The following is a 21,388-nucleotide window of genomic DNA, read 5'->3' on the forward strand; positions in this document are numbered from 1 at the left end:
AAAGAAAATTAATGAAACAAAAAGATAGTTACTTTTTCAAAAAGAACATTGATAATAAAACTCTATAAGACTCAAAAAACAAAAAAAAAAAGAAAAAAGAGAGGAGGCACAAATCACCAATATAGGAATGTAAAGGAATATCACTACAGATCCTTCAGCACTTAAAAAATAAGAGAAGACTAGAAAAACTTTTCTCATAAACTCAACAACATAGAAGAAATGGACAAATTCCTCAAAACCCATGAACTACCAAAACTCAACCAGGACGAAATAAATAATCTGAATGACCCTGTAATCACTAAAGAAATTGGGTTTGTAGTTAAAATCCTGCCCCCCAAAACAACTCCAGGCCCAGACGAATTCACTGAAGCAATCTACCAAACATTTAAAGAAAAGCCAACACCAATTTTACACAATCTCTCCCAGAAAATAGAGGAGAAAGGTACACATCCAAACTCATTTTCTGAGGCTAGTGTTACACTTAATCCAGAGAAAGAGGAAGGAAAGAAGGAAGTGAATAAAGGAGGCAGGGAGAGGAAGAGAAGGAAGGAAGGAAGGAAGATGGAAGGGAAGAAAGAGAAAGGAGGAGGGAGGGAAAAAGCAAAGTATGGACCAATATCTCTTAAGAACTTATATGCAAAACTTTTCGACAAAATCTTAGCAAATCAAATCCAGCCGTGCATGAAAGAATTATACACGATGGCCAAGTGGGATTTATTCTAGGTGTTCAAGGCTGGTTTAGCATTTGAAAACCAATTATGTAAGGCACCATGTCAACAGGCTACAAAAGAAAAAATCACTTTGTCATATTAATAGGTGCAGAAAACGCATTTGACAAAATCCAACACCCATCTATGATTAAAGGGGAAAAAAAGCTCTCAGCAAAATGTGAACAGAGGATGGTAATAACGAGGACTCTCCTCCAAATGATAAAGAGCATCTACAAAACATCTAGAGTTAACATTATACTTAAACAGCAGAAGACAAATCCTTTCCTGTGACATCAGAAACAAAGTAAGGACATCTGCTCTCATCACTCTTAGTGCAGCAATGGAAGTTCTAGCCACTTCAATAAGCCAAAAATAAAAAGAAACAAAGGGCATACAGATTGGAAGGGAAAGAAATAGTCCATATTTACAGACAACATAATTATTGATATAGAAAAACTCCGCAAATCTACAAAAACACACCTAGAACAGATAAGTGAATTCAGCAAGGTTGTAGGATTCAAAATTCACACACACACACACATTTTATATATAAATTAACTCAAAATGAATGACAAACTTAAATATAAAGCGTATAAACATAAAAATTTTACAAAAACCATTAGAGAAAATCTTTAGGATCTACAACGAGTTCTTAGACTTGAAATTGAAAGAATGAAAGACAAAAACTAATAAAATGGACCTCAATAAAAATAAAATCCTTCACTCTGAGAAAAACTCTATCAAGAGGAATAAAAGCCAATGTACACACGGGGAGAAAATATCTGCAAATCATATAGCTGATGGTGGACAAATGTCTCAAAAATATAAAGAATGCTCAAAAACTCAAGAGCAAAAACAATCTATTTGAAAACAAGCAAAAGACATAAACAGACACTTAACTGAATACGATATATAGTAAGAAAATAAGCACATAAAAATGTTCAATATCATTAGCAGTTAGGAAAATGCAAATTAAAATCACAATCTGATATCACTAAACACCTATTCGAATGCTTAAATGAAAAACAGTAACAACATGAAACACTGGCAAGAATGTAGAGAAACTGGATCACTAATACTCTGCAGGTGGGGATGTAAAACGGTTCATCTGACTCTGCTAAACTGTTCACCAGTTTCTTAAAACAGTAAGCCAAGGGCTTCCCTGGTAGCTCAGTGGTTAAGAATCCACCTCCCAATGCAGGGGATAGGGGGTCGAGCCCTGGTCCAGGAAAATCCCACATGCCACAGAGCAACTAACCCCATGTGCCACAACTACTCAGCCCACGTGCCACAACTACTGAAGCCCGCACACCTAGAGCCCGTGCTCTGCAACAAGAGAAGCCACCCCTATGAGAAGCCCGTGCACCGCAATGAAGAGTAGCCCCAGCTCACCGCAACTAAAGAAAGCCTGCACACAGCAACGAAGACCCAATGCAGCCAAAAATAAATAAATAAAATAAATTTAAAACAAACAAACAAACAGTAAGCCAGGAGTTACCATATCAACAGTGTTTGAAGAAAATTCTCCACGAGTCTCCTGCATTTCTGCATGTCTTGTGAAGAGACACTGACAGCTTTTGTTCCCATCTATCTTTTTGTCGATGTTTGTAGAGCAAACAGCTTCGGAAAATAAAATGTCTCCCTCCAGGAGTAGGGCAGACTTATTTCCCAACAAGGATAATAAAGATAACGTCTCCTTCTGGGAGTAAAGGTTGGGCAGGTTTGCCAGCACCCTTGTAAAAATAGGGGCTACCTCATCATGGGGCTCCTCAGCAGTGACACAAACGGCATCACTGTGTACACAGCATCTACCTGGGCCTGCATCCAGCCTGCTCCCCCCGCCACCACGGGACTTGGCAGTCAAGGGGAACCAACTCAAACATGACCCTCGTGCTGTCTGCTGTGGGTTAAAAAGTCCATTGTCTCTGACCCAGTATCTCGTGTCTTCCATCTGCATCTATGAAACCAGCAGATTCACTTATTACCTTACAAGTAAGAAGAAAGCTTTCACTTCTCAAAAACTATTTACCGCTAAGTAGTCACTGCTAATTAAGTATTCCCTTCCAAAAATATGCCACAACTTGTTTGTCCATTTACATTTGGACATTTCTGCTCTTAAGAATAAACAGACAGAAGCATGGAGTGACACTCTGTCTTCAGGAACAGGTGTTTGTTTGTTTGTTTTGGGAGTGGCTTGCTGCATCTTACTTCCCCGACCAGGGATCAAAGCTGCACCCTTGGCAGTGAAACCTCGGAGTCCTAACCACTGGACCACCAGGGAATTCCCAGGAACAGAGTCGTGTAGCTGACAGGGTTTTGGTGCTCTGGCCTGCTGTCAGGCCGGTGCCTCTGAGGTGGGAGAGCCAAGTTCAGGACACTGGTGCACCAGAGACCTCCCAGCTCCACATAATATGAAATGGCAAAAGCTCTCCCAGAGATCGCTATCTCAACACTAAGACCCAGCTCCACTCAACGACCAGCAAGCTACAGTGCTCGACACCCTATGCGAAACAACTAGCAAGACAGGAACACAACCCCACCCACTAGCAGAGAGGCTGCCTAAAATCATAATAAGGTCACAGACACCCTAAAACACACCACGGGAGGCAGTCCTGCCACCAGAAAGAAAAGATCCAGCCTCATCCACCAGAACACAAGCACTAGTCCCCTCCACCAGGAAGCCTACACAACCCGCTGAACCAACCTTAGCTCCTGGGGGTAGACACCAAAAGCAATGGGAACTACGAACCTACAGCCTGCGAAAACGAGACCACAAACACAGTAAGTTAAGCAAAATGAGAAGACAGAGAAACAAGGAGCAGATGAAGGAGCAAGGTAAAAATCCACCATACCAAACAAATGAAGAGGAAATAGGCAGTCTACCTGACAAATAATTCAGAGTAATGACAGTAAACATGATCCAAAACCTTGGAAACAGAATGGAGAAAATATAAGAAATGTTGAACAAGGACCAAGAAGAACTAAAGAGCAAACAAAAAATGATGAACAACACAATAAATGTAACTTAAAACATCTCTAGAAGGAATCAATAGAATAACTGAGGCAGAAGAATGGATAAGTGACCTGGAAGATAAAATAGTAGAAATAACTACTGCAGAGCAGAATAAAGAAAAAAGAATGAAAAGAATTGAGGACAGCCTCAGAGAGGTCTGGGACAACATTAAATGCACCAACATTTGAATTACAGGGGTCCCAGAAGAAGAAGAGAAAACGAAAGGGACTGAGAAAATATTTGAAGAGATTATAGTTGAAAATGTCCCTAACAAAGGAAAGGAAATATTCAATCAAGTTCAGGAAGCACAGGGAGTCGCATATAGGATAAATCCAAGGAGAAACACTACAAGACACATTAATCAAACTATCAAAGATTAAATACAAAGAAAAAATATTAAAAGCAGCAAGGGAAAAACAACAAATAACATACAAGGGAATCCCCATAAGGTTAACAGCTGATCTTTCAGCTGAAACTCTACAAGCCAGAAGGGAGTGGCAGGACATATTTCAAGTGATGAAAGGGAAAAACCTACAACCAAGATTACTCTACCAGCAAGGATCTCATTCAGACTCGACAGAGAAATTAAAACCTTTACAGACAAGCAAAAGTTAAGAGAATTCAGCACCACCAAATCAGCTTTATAACAAATGCTAAAGGAACTTCCCTAGGCAGGAAACGCAAGACAAGGAAAAGACCTACAATAACAAACTGAAAATAATTAAGAAAATGGTAATAGGAACATACATATAAATACTAACCTTGAATGCAAATGGATTAAATGCTTCAACCAAAAGACATAGACTGGTTGAATGGATACAAAAACAAAACTCATATATATGCAGTCGACAAGAGACCCACTTCAGACCTAGGGACACATACAGACTGAGAGTGAGGGGATGGAAAAAGATATTCCAGGCAAATGGAAAACAAAAGAAAGCTGGAGTAGCAACACTCATATCAGACAAAATAGACTTTAAAATAAAGACTATTACAAGAGACAAAGAAGGACGCTACATAATGATAAAGGGATCAATCCAAGAAGAAGATGTAACAGTTGCAAATATTTATGCACCCAACACAGGAGCACCTCAATACATAAGGTAAATGCTAACAGCCATAAAAGAGGACATCGACAGTAACAAGATCAGAGTAGGGGACTTTAACACCCCACTTTCACCAATGGACAGATCATCCAAACTGAAAATAAATAAGGAAACACAACATTTAAATGACACATTAAACAAGACGGACTTAATTGATATTTATAGGACATTCCATCCAAAAACAACAAAATACACTTTCTTCTCAACTGCTCATGGAACATTCTCCAGGATAGATCATATCTTGGGTCACAAATCAAGCCTTGGTAAATTTAAGAAAACTGAAATCATATCAAGTATCATTTCCAACCACAGCCCTATGAGACCAGATATCAATTACAGGAAAACAACTGTGAAAAATACAAACACATGAAGGCTAAAAAGTACACTACTAAATGACCAAGAGATCACTGAAGAAATCAAACCATACCTAGAGACAAATTACAATGAAAACATGATGACCCAAAACCTATGGGATGCAGCAAAAGCAGTTCTAAGAGGGAAGTTTATAGGAATACAATCGTTCCTCAAGAAACAAGAAACATCTCAAATAAACAACCTAACCTTACACCTAAACCAATTAGAGAAAGAACAAAAAAACCCCAAAGTTAGCAGAAGGAAAGAAATAAAGATCAGATCAGAAATAAATGAAAAAGAAATGAAGGAAACAATAGCAAAGATCAATAAAAGTATAAGATGGTTCTTTGAGAAGATAAATAAAATTGATAAACCATTAGCCAGATTCAGCAAGAAAAAAAAGTAGAAGATGCAAATCAACAGAATTAGAAATGAAAAAGGAGGAGTAACAACTGACACTGCAGAAATACAAAGGATCATGAGAGATTACTACAAGCAACTATATGCCAGTAAAATGGACAACCTGGAAGAAACGGACAAATTCTTAGAAAGGTACAAACTTCCAAGACTGAACCAGGAAGAGACAGAAAATATGAACAGACCAGTCACAAACACTGAAATTGAAACTGTGATTAAAAATCTTCCAACAAACAAAAGCCCAGGACCAGATGGCTTCACAGGTGAATTCTATCAAACATTTAGAGAAGAGCTAACACCTATCCTTCTAAAACTCTTCCAAAATATAGCAGGGGGAGGAACACTCCCAAACTCACTGTACGAGGCCACCATCACCCTGATACCAAAACTAGACAATAATGTCACAAAAAAAGAAAACTACAGACCAATATCACTGATGAACATAGATGCAAAATCCTCAAGAAAATACTAGCAAACAGAATCCAATAACACATTAAAAGGCTCATACAACATGATCAAGTGGGGTTTATCCCAGGAATGGAAGGATTCTTCAATATACACAAATCAATCAATGTGGTACACCGTATTAACAAGCTGAAGAATAAAAACCATATGATAATCTCAATAGATGCAGAAAAAGCTTTTGACAAAATTCAACACTGTTTATGATAGAAACCCTCCACAAAGTAGGCATAGAGTGAACTTACCTCAACATAATAAAGGCCATGTATGACAAACCCACAGCCAACATCATTCTCAGTGGTGAAAAGCTGAAAGCATTTCCTCTAAGATCAGGAACAAGACAAGTTTGTCCACGCTCACCACTATTATTCAACATAGTTTTGGAAGTTTTAGCCACAGCAATCAGAGAAGAAAAGGAAATAAACGGAATCCAATTCAGAAAAGAAGAAGTAAAGCTATCACTCTTTGCAGATGACATGATACTATACATAGAGAATCCTAAAGATGCTACCAGAAAACTACTAGAGCTAATCAATGAATTTGGTAAACTAGCAGGATACAAAATTAATGCACCGAAATCTCTTGCATTTCTATACACTAATGATGAAAACTCTGAAAGAGAAATTAAGAAAACACTCCCATTTACCACTGCAACAAAAACAATAAAATACCTAGGAATAAACCTAAGGAGACAAAAGATGTGTATGCAGAAAACTATGAGACACTGATGAAAGAAATTAAAGATGATACAGACAGATGGAGAGATATACCATGTTCTTGGATTGGAAGAATCAACATGGTGAAAATGACCATACTACTCAAAGCAATCTACAGATTCAATGCAATCCCTATCAAACTACCAATGGCATTTTTCATAGAAATAGAACAAAAAATTTCACAATTTGCATGGAAACACAAAAGACCCCAAACAGCCAAAGCAATCTTGAGAAAGAAAAACGGAGCCAAATAAATCAAGCTCCCGGACTTCAGACTATACTACAAAGCTATAATAATCAAGACAGTATGGTACTGGCACAAAAACAGAAATATAGATCAATGAAACAGGATAGAAAGCCCAGAGATAAACCCACACACATATGGTCACCTTATCTTTGATAAAGGAGGGAAGGATATACAGTGGAGAAAAGACAGCCTCTTCAATAAGTGGTGCGGGGAAAACTGGACAGCTACCTGTAAAAGAATGAAATTAGAACACTCCCTAATACCATACACACAAGTAAACTCAAAATGGATTAAAGACCTAAATGTAAGGCCAGACATTATCGAACTCTTAGAGGAAAACATAGGCAGAACACTCTATGACATAAATCACAGCAAGATCTTTTTTGATCCACCTTCTAGAGAAATGGAAATAAAAACAAAAATAAATGGGACCTAATGAAACTTAAAAGCTTTTGCACAGCAAAGGAACCATAAACAAGACGAAAAGACAACCCTCAGAATGGGAGAAAATATTTGCAAACGATTCAACGGACAAAGGATTAATCTCTAAAATATACAAGCAGCTCATGCAGCTCAATATCAAAAAAGAAACAACCCAATCCAAAAATGGGCAGAAGACCTAAATAGACATTTCTCCAAAGAAGATATACAGATTGCCAACAAACACATGAAAGAATGTTCAACATCGTTAGTCATTAGAGAAATGCAAATCAAAACTACAATGAGGTGTCACCTCACACCAGTCAGAATGGCCATCATTAAGAAATCTACAAACAATAAATGCCAGAGAGGCTGTGGAGAAAAGGGAACACTCTTGCACTGTTGGTGGGAATGTAAATTGATGCAGCCACTATGGAGAACAGTATGGAGGTTCCTTAAAAAACTACAAATAGAACTACCATATCACCCAGCAATCCCACTACTGGGCATATATCCTGAGAAAACCATAATTCAAAAAGAGTCATGTACCACAATGTTCACTGCAGCTCTATTTACAATAGCCAGGACATGGAAGCAACCTAAGTATCCATCAACAGATGAATGGATAAAGAAGTTGTGGCACATATGTACAATGGAATATTACTCAGCCATAAAAAGAAATGAAATTGAGTTATTTGTTATTTGTAGTGAGGTGGATAGACCTAGAGTCTGTCATACAGAGTGAAGTAAGTCAGAAAGAGAAAAACAAATACTGTATGCTAACACACATATATGGAATCTAAAAAAAACAAATGGTTCTGATGTACCCAGGGGCAGGACAGGAATAAAGAGGCAGACATAGAGAATGGACTCGAGGACACAGGGAGGGGGAAGGCGAAGCTAGGATGAAGTGAGAGAGTGGCATGAACATATATACACTACCAAATGTAAAATAGATAGCTAGTGGGAAGCAGCCTCATAGCACCGGGAGATCAGCTCAGTGCTTTGTGCCCACCTAGAGGGGTGGGATTGGGAGGTGGGAGGCAGACACAAGAGGGAAAAGATATGGGGATATATGTATATGTATAACTGATTCACTTTGTTATAAAGCAGAAACTAACACACCATTGTAAAGCAATTATACTCCAATAAAGATGTTAAAAGAATAAAATAAAATAAAGAATAAACAGACAAGCCCCTGGCTGAGATAAAATATTTGCAAGCCATATATCTGATAAAGGACTTGAATCTGGACTATATTTTTTAAATACTCTCACAACTCATTAAGAAAACAGCCCATTTTTACAGAAGGGCAGAAGACTGGAACATATGTTTCAAGAAGAAAGTTATAGAGATGACAAGTAAGCATGTCAAAAGATGCTCTAAATCGTAAGTTATTAGGGAAATGCAAATTAAAACTACAGTGAAACAGAACTACACACCTATTAGAATTGCTAACATTAAAAAGAACGACCATACTGAGTTGGCAAGGACAAGTAAATACTGGAATTCTCATACACCGTGGTGGGAATATAAAATGGTACAACTACTTTGGAAAATAGCTTGTCTGTTTCTTAAAAAGTTAAACATACACCTACTGTAAGACCCAGCAATTCCACTTCTAGGATTTAACCCAAGAGAAATGTTAAAGCATATATCGAAAGATTTATCAAAAAATGTTCATTGCTTTTTAAAAAATTAATTCTGTTTACGAGTTTAAGGGTTGCAAAATGGAGCCTTCCTAATTCTATGGTTTCTCTGGTATTTATTAGCTATGAAACTTCTATAAAGAAAAACTTTGCCTAATCAACTATTTGATTACCCTGTATATTAAACAATGGATAAATACTGATTTTGTTGCCTTATTGAACAATTTTCAGGAAAATGACTGCATGACCTAGCAGTTTTCTAAATTGGGACTGATAAGTGTTGTTTTCTAAATATAATCATGAACGCAACTTTTTTCACACTGATATTTTAATATATTGCAGTCTTTATTACTTTTAATGCTCAAAATTCCATTTTGGGCCAGAAGAAACTCCTTTCAGTTGACTCTTGTGTTCTTCTGACATGACCTTAACAGTTTCTGGTAATTTCTTTGCTTTAAGGAATGACAATATGCCCCAGGTTCTCCATGTGTTCACTCCTGACCTGAATGTATAGCTGTGCCCAAGACCAAGAGGCTGTTTATAGAAGGGGCCATGGTTCCTTTCAGTGGAAAATGGCATTTGGGGATTAAAATCTGAGTGGATTTTCAGTAAATAAAGCTATAAAATAAATAATTTCTTTATAAAAAAAAGAATGAACAAATCATGAGTTCATCTTGACACTTGATTTAAATTAAGGATGACAGGATTTTACTTTTATAACTGTATGTTTTCTTTTACGTTGAAAATCTTGGTTCCTACTACAATTTGCATAATTACTACCTTGCTATTACTTTCATACATACATATGTGTAAATATATGTCAAGAGCAACACAGTAACTAACACTGACAAGAACACAACACGGTTGAATATTTCTTAATGGGGTTATTTTAGTCCTTGAAATATCGATATATCCCAATAGAATATAGTTTCCAGGACCCACTCCAGAAACCAAAATCCATGGATGCTCAAATCCCATAGTCAGCTCTCACTCAGTACTCACGCAGTTCTGCATCTGAGGATTCAACCAACCACAGATTGTAGTGGTTGCCCACATTCACTGAAAAAAATCCACATATAAGTGGACCTGCACAGTTCAACCCCATGTTGTTCAAGGATCAACTGTACTACCAAACACAATGTTCTTTAAACACTTCAGTATCTAGTCTCTGGAGAGTTATCTTACAAATGTGATACCAGATTATTTTTCAATATTTACAGACTGCTTTATTTTTATCATTTTTATTTAATTTTACTTTTAATTATATAAAAATATTCACCTGGGGGCTTCCCTGGTGGCGCAGTGGTTGACAGTCCACCCGCCGATGCAGGGAACACGGGTTCGTGCCCCGGTCCGGGAAGGTCCCACATGCAGCGGAGCGGCTGGGCCTGTGAGCCATGGCCGCTGAGCCTGCGCGTCCGGAGCCTGTGCTCCGCAATGGGAGAGGCCGCAACAGTGAGAGGCCCGCGAACCACCAAAAAAAAAAAAAACATTCACCTGGCTCTTAAATCTAAACCATAAAACAGGTACCTTCAGAGAAGAGTAGCTTTCATCCCTAGCCCTGGTCCCTATTTCCTTCCATTCCTTATAAAATGCCATTTTGTTCATTTTTAATTTATCCTTCTTTCTTTTTGAAAATATTAATAAATGCATATATCTTTCCTGTTTTCTCCCTCTTTCTTATACAAAAGCTAGTATACTATAAGTACTGTTCTGCACCTTGCTTTTGTCAGGATAATTAATGTCTTGGAGGTCACTCCATGGCTGTGTATAGAGAGCCTCTTTGTTCATTCTCACAGCCGCAGAGGCCTCCACCATGGGCACTGCAAATGGAAGAATTCTAAAGATGTCTCTCTGACAAGATTCCCACCGCCCTGGCTATTCAAACACTAATCTAAGTACTACAGAGAAGGGAGTTTAAGGATGTAAAGTCCCAATTCAATTACCCTCGAATTAGGTAGGTTATCTGCATGAGCCTAACCCAATCAGCTGAAACCTTTAAAAGCGGAGTTTTTTACTGCTGGTAGCAGAAGAGTGAGGTCTAAGACAGGATTCAAGGTATAAAGAGTGCTCCTACTGACCTCCAGGAAGAAAGCAAACCGTTCTGCTGTGGATTGTCACTGGAGAGGAAGTATGGCCTCTACCCCCAGACGATAACCAGCCAGGAAATGGGGACCTTGGTCCTACGGCTGCAAAGGAATGAACTCTGCCAGCAATCAGTGAGCTTGCAGAAGACCCCAGCCTCAGATGAGGATTGTAGCACCGGCCAGCACCTACACTTCAACCCTGTGAGATATGAGCAGAGGCTCTAGCTACAAAGAGCCTGGACTCCTGACCCACGGGAACTGTCAGATTAGTACACTGTGTGGTGTCTTAAACCATCAAGTCTGTGGTTATTTGTTACAGCAGGAAGAGATAACTAACACAAGGGTGAACACAATTCTCCAGCCAGTCTGCTGTTTAAGAGTTTTTTACTGTAACAAATACTGCCTCATGCATGTTGTCATTTCACTTCTTCTCTAAGAACAGATCATTGGACACTATATCCTAGAAGTGAGATGGCTTGGACAAAGGGTAAAAATATGCCATTTTTCTAGATATTGCCAAATTCCTCTTCATAGTAGTTAAAATATTTTGCATTCCCACCAGCAATACACAACAGTGCCGGCCTCTCCACAGCCTCACCAACAGAATAGATTGCAGACACTGCCAATGTACCAAGTGGGAAACAGTATTCAGTGTAGATTCTCTTCTAATGAAGACTAATGATGTGCTTTCCTCTTATAATAAGGAAGATTTAGCATTTACTCATAGGTTTAAGAGTCATCCTCCAGCTTCCCTGGTGGCACAGTGGTTAAGAATCCGCCTGCCAATGCAGGGGGACACGGGTTCGAGCCCTGGTCTGGGAAGATCCCACATGCCGCCGAGCAGCTAAAACCCATGCGCCACAACTACTGAGCCTGCATTCTAGAGCCCGCGAGCCACAACTACTGAAGCCTGCACGCCTAGAGCCCGTGCTCTGCAGCAAGAGAAGCCACCACAGTGAGAAGCCCGTGCACCGCAGGAAGAGTAGCCCCCACTCGCCGCAACTAGAGAAAGCCCGTGCACAGCAACGAAGACCCAATGCAGCCAAAAAAAAAGAACTAAAAAAAATATTAAAACCAAAAAAAGTCATCCTCATTACTATTTCTATGAACTGTCTGTTCATAACTTTAGTCTGTTTCTGATGAGTTCCTTTTATCTGCTGGTGAGTTTTGGCTTCTGAGTTCCATGTTAGAGTTCCATGTTTCCTTAAATATCTGGTGATACTTGGTTGTCCATTTATATTTTAAGAGGATGCACTGAAGTATTGCTGGAATGTCTGTGTGCAGGAGCGCGGCTTATGACTGATGGGCTCCAGTACAGGAATATCAGGCAAGGTTTCCCGAGCTACAACAGGGGGCACCCAAACGTCAGCCCCTGTGGGGCTTTTACTGGGGACGGATCGGCTTCCCTGAGATGAATCTCTAAACTCTGGTCAAGAGCATGCAAACTAGGCTGCCAAGAGCCTGCAAGCCAAGGAGGGGTAGAGGGCAGAAGTCCTCACCTTTGAGAGTAAGCAGGCTTTTCTACGATCCTCATTAGAGGATCTCACAAAGCACCTCATCTCCCTCTGATCTGCCTCAAACCCCACATCTGCGGCCTTTCCGGTGCAAACCACCCAGAACACATCGCAAGTCTCCTGCTGCCATGGAAGAGGCAGAATGTCCTGGATGTTCAGGGCTGGGAATCAAACCTCCATGCAAATTTCCATCAATCCTCCTATCTTGAGTCTCACCTCCCTCTCACCACTGCCTTTGAAGGTACCGTTACACCTCCCCTTCCCAACCTTTCAAGAGTTCTGCCAGACAGTGATCATGTCTCCTCCCAGCCTTTCCCTTTGCAGACATTAAAGGATCTCAGTTATCTCCATTCTGCTACATCAGTGAACGTTCATTTGTCAGCTTTCCAGCTTACCAAAGACAAAGACAGGTGACAACGCTCATCTGCCTTAGCCATTTTTCCCTTTCCATTTGTGGTTCTGTGACTTTTTAACTCCTTTACTTGCAGTTTAATACAGCATCAGAAGGGGGCATGTTCAAGGAGAAGATGACTTCTGAGATTTCTTCAATTAGAAACCCTCCTCCATCTGATTCCTTTCCTCCTCCCGGAGTTCCTGGAACTCTGCATGTGAGGCCTCTTGGACCCACACTCCATCTTTCTTATTGTTTCCACGTGCATTTCCCGTGTCTTTGTAAACAGCTCTGTGTGGGTCAATGTGTCCTTTCAAAGCACTAATGCCGTCCCCAGAAGAGGCCATTTTCTTTCAGTTCTTCTGCTGAATTTCAGAAAACTGCCTCTCCATAGAGTTTTCATTCCTTGTTTGTTAAAATTCTGTCGATTCCATTCGTTCTGCTTCAGTAAGAGCTGCCTGTTCTTGTCCTTCCTCCTTCAAGTACTTGCAGTGTCTCCTTCAGTGGACTGTGACCAATCCTTGCTTGCCCAAGACGTCCTCCCCACTGACTCAGACCTGATCAGGCTGGGTTGCAGCAAAGAAGCAGGCGAGGAGGGGGACCTGTTCTCTCCAAGTGCTGGCGAATGAGGTCATCTCCCCGCAGCCTCGCAGACTGGGGCACACTGACCCCCAATTCGGTCCCGCTCCAGATCCCCTGGGGATAGGAGTGCTGGTCCCAATGACCACACACAGACAGCACCTGCATTTTAGACCCCACAGAAGCCCCAAGATCTGCTATTTTCCCAGGCTTGGAGCACAGGGCGTCATCCCTGCCCCACAGCACAGGAAGAATGGGGCCCACTCTTACCTCTCTTGCAAGGCTAAGCCTTGCCTTCCAGGCACCCCACCCCTACACTCCCCAGAGAGAGCACAGCGGAGGTCAGGGTCAAGGTGTGCGTTTAGGCCACCATCTTCCCACCACGGTCAAAGTTTCTAAATATTCACTCAGGGACACAGAAATCACAGCAATTTCCTGGGAGGACTAAGCCTGTCCCACTCAGGCCCTCATGGTCTAAGTGATTTAGTTCTTTTCAGTTAGACAGTTTCCGAGTTGGTGTTAGGAGGGGGAGTTGAGATAGGATGATCAGAGTGGCTCTCAAAAGTAGTAACCAATAGACGGAACAGAAACCTGAATGAGCTGAGGAAGCCAGCCACACACATATCTCAGGGAAGTGCACTGGGGACAAAAGGAACCCCCGAGGGGAGTATAAATGGTTAGCGTGTACAGAAAGCAACAAGAAGAACTTTGAGCTGGAGTGGAGAGGGTGCAAGGAGGAGCTATAGAAGACAAGGGCTGAGAGGAGGGCAGGGGTGAGACGAAGTCGGGCAGAGCAGCCCACGGTCAGAGCCTGGGGTATTATTTCAGCACAACAGGAGAGGAGAGACTGAGCAGGGAAGAAACAAAAGCTGATTCACACTGGGTAAGAGACACTCCAGCTGCTACATGGAGACAGACGGTGAGTCCAAGAAATGATGGAAGAACATCTGTTGAGAAACTCTATTTTTTGCCCTGGAGAAAAATGATAGTCAACACAAGGAGAGACGAGAGGCAGCAAAGCCAGGGATGAGGCCTTTACCAACAGACAAGAGCAACTTCTGCTTGCAGCCCTGATAACAGGATCAGTGCACACCCTCCCACCTAAAACAAGCAACAAATAGACAAAAGCATGAGATGTCAGAATCAGGACACTGGGCATCAAACAACAAAGGACAGGGATCCCTGAGAGATGGGAACTGAAGGAGGCTTGTCAGGAGCTTCCCCATGACCTTCACCTAGAAGGGATTCACCTGCAATGCAATGACATGCTACAGGCAGGTATCAAGGAAGAATCTAACAGAAAACTACAAATGCCTTCCAAGTGATGAATATGCTCAATTAAAGTCATGTGCCCATGGACTGATATTGATATGTGGCAGAACCTGTGTGAAAGGACATTTTCAAAGATAAGATACATAAAACTGCATTAGGGATCAGCGCCAAGAGGAACATCTGCAATCAGATTTGATCACGAGACTCTCACTTTGACCCCTAGTTACACAAAATGTTCTCTCTGCCCCCACAAAAGCATTCTATGCTTCTCATTAGACCTATATTTCAAAAACTTATACTCAATTATTAGTAGTATGTATTTTTTTAATTTTATGGAAGTATAGTTAATTTACAGTGTTGTGTTAATTTCTGCTGCACAGCAAAGTGACTCAGTTATACATATATATATTCTTTTTCATATTCTTTTTTATTGTGGTTTATCACAGGATATGGTATATAGTTCTCTGTCCTATACAGTAGGACCTAGTTGTTGATCCATCCTAAATAGTTTGCATCTGCTAATCCATCCCAGGGATGGATTGGGAGTAGTGTATTTTTTATTATGTCAATAAAAAAATTTGTGGATATTTGTTTTCTCTCTTGTAATAGAAGTACATACATAATATCCACAATTTTGCTTTTTCTTTTAAACATCTTTATTGGAGTATAATTGCTTTACAATGGTGTGTTAGTTTCTGCTTTATAACAAAGTGAATCAGCTGTATGTATACATATATCCCCATATCTCCTCCCTCTTGCGCCTCCCTCCCACCCTCCCTTATCCCACCCCTCTAGGTGGTCACAAAGCACCGAGCTGATCTCCCTGTGCTATGCGGATGCTTCCCACTAGCTAGCTATTTTACATTTGGTAGTGTCTATATGTCCATGCCACTCTCACTTCGTCCCAGCTTCCCCGTGTCCTCAGGTCCATTCTCTACGTCTGCGTCTTTATTCCCGTCCTGCTCCTAGGTTCTTCAGAACGATTTTTTTTCTTTTGGATTCCATATATATGTGTTAGCAGTTTTGCTTCTTGACCCGTAAATCCTAAAACATTTATTCTCTGTTTCCAGGAGTAAGTTTTCTAGTTCCTAACCTAGATCCATCTCAGCAATTCTAGGATCTCCCCAGTATCCTACAATAAGTAAAAAGCCAGATCGAGAAATAGGCGATAACCCATATGTTCAAGAGCATGGACCAGACAGTTTCAAAAGTGTTAATCGAGAAGCATCAAAGGATGAAGGGAACTGAGGTGCATCAGGACAGCTTCTCCTTTTAGAGGAAGGAGGTGAGACCCAGAGACAGTGAGAGACCTGCCTAGTCGAGGACCAGTCCATGTACTCCTGATCCTCGCCCTGCCTCTTCCTCTGCTTTTCTAGGCTCGTCCTCTGGGCTTTCAACTACTCATTCCAGAAGCTCACACAAATGAGAACTATGACCAAACCACCAGTCAAGAACGCCTTGCAAAAACGTAAACCAGAACCAACTTTAACACCCTGCCTTGGACTGTACTCAGATCTAGGAAACTCCAAGCACTTCCCAACACCCTGCTTCAGTGTTTCCAAGCTGAGGAGACAAACATTAAACCCTTGGAAAAAATCTAGAAAAAAAATTTTGAATACCAGGTACATAGGGGCCAAGAAATACTACTAATAAAACTAATAAACAGGGGTCAAATTGAAGTCATTGATGAAACTGTCAGAGAAAATCTTACCGTGCTTGGCAGCTGAGCAGCAGCATCTCGTGGTTATGAATCAAAATATACAGAAGAACCAGGAAGGATTTTGCTCTGATGGATGTCGAGGGGCTGTCCAGTAAATGGATAATTGTAGAGACAAAATCCTGTGGGAGACATTAGAATATTTTTTGAGAAAACATGAAATAAATAGAGCAGTCAACTCTGAGGGTCAATAGACAGTAATAACCAAACAGATAGCAGAAAATAAAATAATATCAGCTATTGCTGTTGCATTTTTAATTTGCGCTGCTCCCTATACCAAGTTATTAATATGTATGATCTCATTTAAACCTGAAAAGAAGCTATGAAGAGTTGATAATATTATCCCTATTTTAAAGAGAAAAAGGAATCTTGAAAATTTAAGCACTTTGCCCCAATTCACAAAATTGAATTCAAATCCAGGCCAGGCAGATGACAAAGCCTGCTTCTTAACCCCTCCATCACACAACTAGAAGCGTAGCAATAAATAACTGGAACTGAAAGTCACAACTGCATGGAGGCATGAACTTCTGAGCAAACCAGCACACACAGAGATCACGTCTCTAGTCTACACAGCTGAGGTCCTACAGACATAAAATAAAAACAATAGCCAGTATGGGACACAAAAGAAAAACCTACATTTCTATGACATTCTTTAATTAAACGTTTAATACAATACAGAGGAATAAGTGTTGACAAGTATTAGTATCATTTTCTAACAGACAGATTTGTACATCACTTCAGGTGCCTATTGATATGCAAAAAAAAATGGAATACACACACACAGCGTTAATGAATGTAAGTAGGCAGAAATATGGAATCGTATTGTTAGCAAGATGGCTACAGAGAGCAGGAACGTTAAGTTCCCTAGAGTCCTTGACAGAGGTAAGCACCTAGCAGTGACACTGTGTGTCCAACGTAGATGTAAACAGCTCAATTTTTTGCCGAAGTTCTTTTACATTGAGTGCTATGTTGTAAGGCAGGAAGAGTTTACACAGCCAGGTATACGCTTTTATTTAAGGATGGAGATATATCTATACATCTATATAACTATTTATCTGTATCTCTACATCAGGCTCACCTAGATCCTGAACCAAATTAACTAATTCATCAATTGGAGTAAAAAACAATCAACACCAAGGTGCTTTTGAGTAATAGATCTGTTTCCACCTTTCCAGTGGACAGTAGAAAGCCCATTTCCCCCCAGTCAACTCCCAGTTCTAATTTACACACTGTGGCCCAAGGACCAAAACCACAAATCTGTTTCCCACACTAACATTGCTCCCACACATCCACGTGCCTAATTCCAAAACCATTCAAATACCCACTAGCCATGGACTTAAAAACTGTTCCAGATTACAGAAGACTAGAGAGTCATGATAACTGACTGCAATTCAAGATGTGGAAGTTTTGTTTCATGTCAAAGAACATTACTAGGACAACTGCAAAATCTGAATACGGTCCAGTTTAGCAATTTATGTTAAATAAATGTTAGCTTCTTGAGTTTTAAATTGATGGCTTATTTTTTAGGGAATATTCAGTGAAGTAATTAGAGGTAAAGGAGCATCATCAGATCTGTGACCTCACCTCAAATGGATAGCAACACACACACTCTCTCACTCACTCACATGGTAAAAGATAGAAACTATAAAGCAAATAAGGTAAAACGTTAACATCTGGTGAATGTGCGTCCAGGATATAGTGCAATTCTTTGTATTACACATCCAATGCTAAACTCGTCACCTACCCTAAGCATGATAATCCTACTATAAGGGTCATCAATTCAGTAGCCAAACTAAGAAATCTGAGCACCCTCCTTGACTCTTCCTTCCTCTCTCAGGTGTCCAAATGATACCCAATTTCTATGAGAACAACACTCACGCTGTCATTGCCCTATTTCAATGCATCCTTATATCTTTCTCGAAGTACTGTAGCAGGCTTTGTCTAACTTTGCTTTCTTCCATCTATTCTACAAGTTGCAGCCACAGTGATCTTCCATAAGAGCAAATACATTATTCACCTATAAAATATCCTCAGCAGTTGCTAAAACCCTTGAGAGAAGCTAAAATCCCTTATCACGGCATACAAGGCCCTTCATGATCTGGCTTTTTATTACCTTTCCAAAATCACTTATCGTACTACCACTCCTCTCATATACTCCCAACAGTCACCATGAGGAAATAAACCAAGGAAGAGGAGAAAAGGAAAGAGACAAAGGGAATCCCAGGATGATTCCAGGGTGATAGCTACTATAACCAGGTACAGAGGCTGCCTATTCATAACAGAGTTGGTCAGAAGGCTCCAGGAGAGATCTCTTTAAGGAGAAAAAATTGACAGAATACCTGATGCATCTGAATGCAATTTGAAAACAAAAAGTGATGTAATAAAAGTTTGCTAAATGTTGATCTAACCAAAATTAATACACTGGGTCATGTGTGGTGGTTCTGTCCTACTTGAAAATAAGCCCTAGACAAATCTAAGATTTAAAAAATAAACACCAAATTATTAAAAGATCTAGAAGATGCCATGGAAGATACAGATACATATTTATACATATTTAAAATCTCAGATTTGAGAATATGTTCATAAATAATGTATTAGAAAGGAAGAAAAAAAGCATGAGAAATGTGAATACCAAAAACTGTTAAATCCTATATGGAAATAAAACACTATAAATGAACAAAAAAGAATGCATAAACCAGGTAAGATAACTGTAGCACATTTTATGGATAAATTGCTAATTTCTTGATATATAAATATCACTAACAACAACACAAAAAGAAAAGAACTAAGGGAAATTTAAAAAACTAAGAGCCCTAGAAACAACTGAAACCTCTAACCTCTTCTACATGGAACATCATCCCAGAATAATTTAAGACATTTCAAAATGTACAGAACACAGGACGCAAGTTTCATATAAAGCTATTCTAAGAAGGCAACAAAAAGTGAGAATTAAAGTACTTCAGCCAATGAAGAGTCTCTAACTCCACCCAAGCAAAACAAAAAAATGAAGCAGAGGTAATCTGTAATATAACAGCTCAATCAGAAGGAAGTATCATTAAACAAGCATTTATAGACATAAAAAAGGTCCAAAACAGTTAGTTATACAAGAAAAGAAAGTACAGACACCATGCCTTAGGAACATGGATGCAAAAAATCCTCAACAAAATATAAGTTGAATACAGTAATATATTAAAAGTATAATAAATTGCACTCAAGTGGGATTTATCCCAGGAATTCAAGACCGGTTCGATATGTGAAAATCAATCAGTGTAATTCACCATATTAATCACATCAGTTGATAACAAAAAAGCATCTGAAAAAATTCAATATCCACTCATGATAAAATCTCTCACCAAACGAGGAATAGAAGGGAACTTTCCCCATCTCAAAAACATCTAGAAAAAAACCTACAGCTAACTACTAAATGTTCAAAGACTGTATGCTTCCTCCCACTCTGAAACTGGGAATTAAGCAAGGCTGTCCCATCATTCATAATTCAATATTTTGCTGAAAGTCATAGGCAGTATACAATAAGGACAGAAAAGTAAAAGGTATTCAGATTGGAATGGAAGAAATAGTCTCAGATATCAAGACAATATAGAAAAGCCCAAATAATCTACAAAAAAAAAAAAAAACTTCTGAACTAATAAGTGAGTTTTAGCAAGATCTGATATATTTGTACACACTGGAATTTGTTCATCCCAGTCGTAATGAACAACTGGAAAACAAATTTTAAAAAAATAGCTACAACAACAAAAACTAAAGAAATATAGGTATAAACCTAAAAAAGCATGCCAAGAATCTGTACACAGTAAACTACAAAACAGTAAGAAAAACATTTTTAAGATATAAATAAAAGATATTTTCTGCTCATATATTAAAAGACTCAAGATAGTTAATATATATATATCAATTCTCCCCAAACTGACTCATAGATTTAATGCAATTCCAATCAAAATCCCAGCAGGATTTTTAGTAGATACAGACAAGCTAATTGTAAAATTTATAGGTAAAGGCAAAGCAACTAACATAAGCACAACAATTTGGGGGGAGAAAAGATGGGAGAATCACACAATGGTTTTAAGACATTTTAAAAACTACAGTAATCAAAACAATGTGGTATTGACAAAATGACAGACACACAGACTAAGGGGAAACAGTAGAGAGTTCAGAAATATTATAGTCAATTGGTTTATGACAAAAGTACAAAGGCAATTTTGGAAAAAAGTTTTTGCTATAAACAACTGGATATCCACATGCAAAAAACTAAACTTCAACTAACACCTTGCACCATATACAAAAACTAACCCCAAATGGATCATAGAACTGAATGTAAAATGTAAAACCACAAAATCTTAAAAAGAAACAGAGGAGAAAATCTTCATGACCTTAGGTTAGGAAGAATTCTTAGACATAAACCAAAATCACAATCCATAAAAGAAATAATTGATGAACTCAACTTCATCAAACTTAGAATGTCTCCTCTGGAGAGAACACTGTAAGAAAAGATAAGCCACATACTAGCAGAAAGTATATGTTACCAGAATATATAAAGAACTCTTAAAACTCAACATTAAGAAAAGTATTTTTCAAGGACAAAATATTTAAACAGACATTTCACCAAAGAATGTACACAGGGCTTCCCTGGTGGCGCAGTGGTTGGGAATCTGCCTGCCGATGCAGGGGACACGGGTTCGTGCCCCGGTCCGGGAAGATCCCACATGCTGCAGAGCG

The 21,388-nt window shown here is 39.4% G+C and overlaps 1 protein-coding gene across 4 annotated transcripts in view; it reads right to left on the bottom strand.

Moving 5' to 3' along the window:
* ULK4 (unc-51 like kinase 4) overlaps nt 1-21,388 on the bottom strand; it is a 559,443-nt gene that overhangs the window by 401,872 nt on the left and 136,183 nt on the right. For all 4 annotated transcript variants that reach the window (XR_010842631.1, XR_010842632.1, XM_059075830.2 and 1 more), the window contains exon 22: nt 16,649-16,776. Coding sequence is in view for 2 of the 4 variants with exons in the window: in XM_059075830.2 (XP_058931813.1) it covers nt 16,649-16,776 (128 nt within the window). In the remaining 2 variants the exon portion in view is untranslated. The remainder of the gene's footprint in view (nt 1-16,648; nt 16,777-21,388) is intronic.

This window comes from Kogia breviceps, chromosome 10 (assembly GCF_026419965.1).
Source record: "Kogia breviceps isolate mKogBre1 chromosome 10, mKogBre1 haplotype 1, whole genome shotgun sequence".
Classification (NCBI taxonomy): domain Eukaryota; kingdom Metazoa; phylum Chordata; class Mammalia; order Artiodactyla; family Physeteridae; genus Kogia; species Kogia breviceps.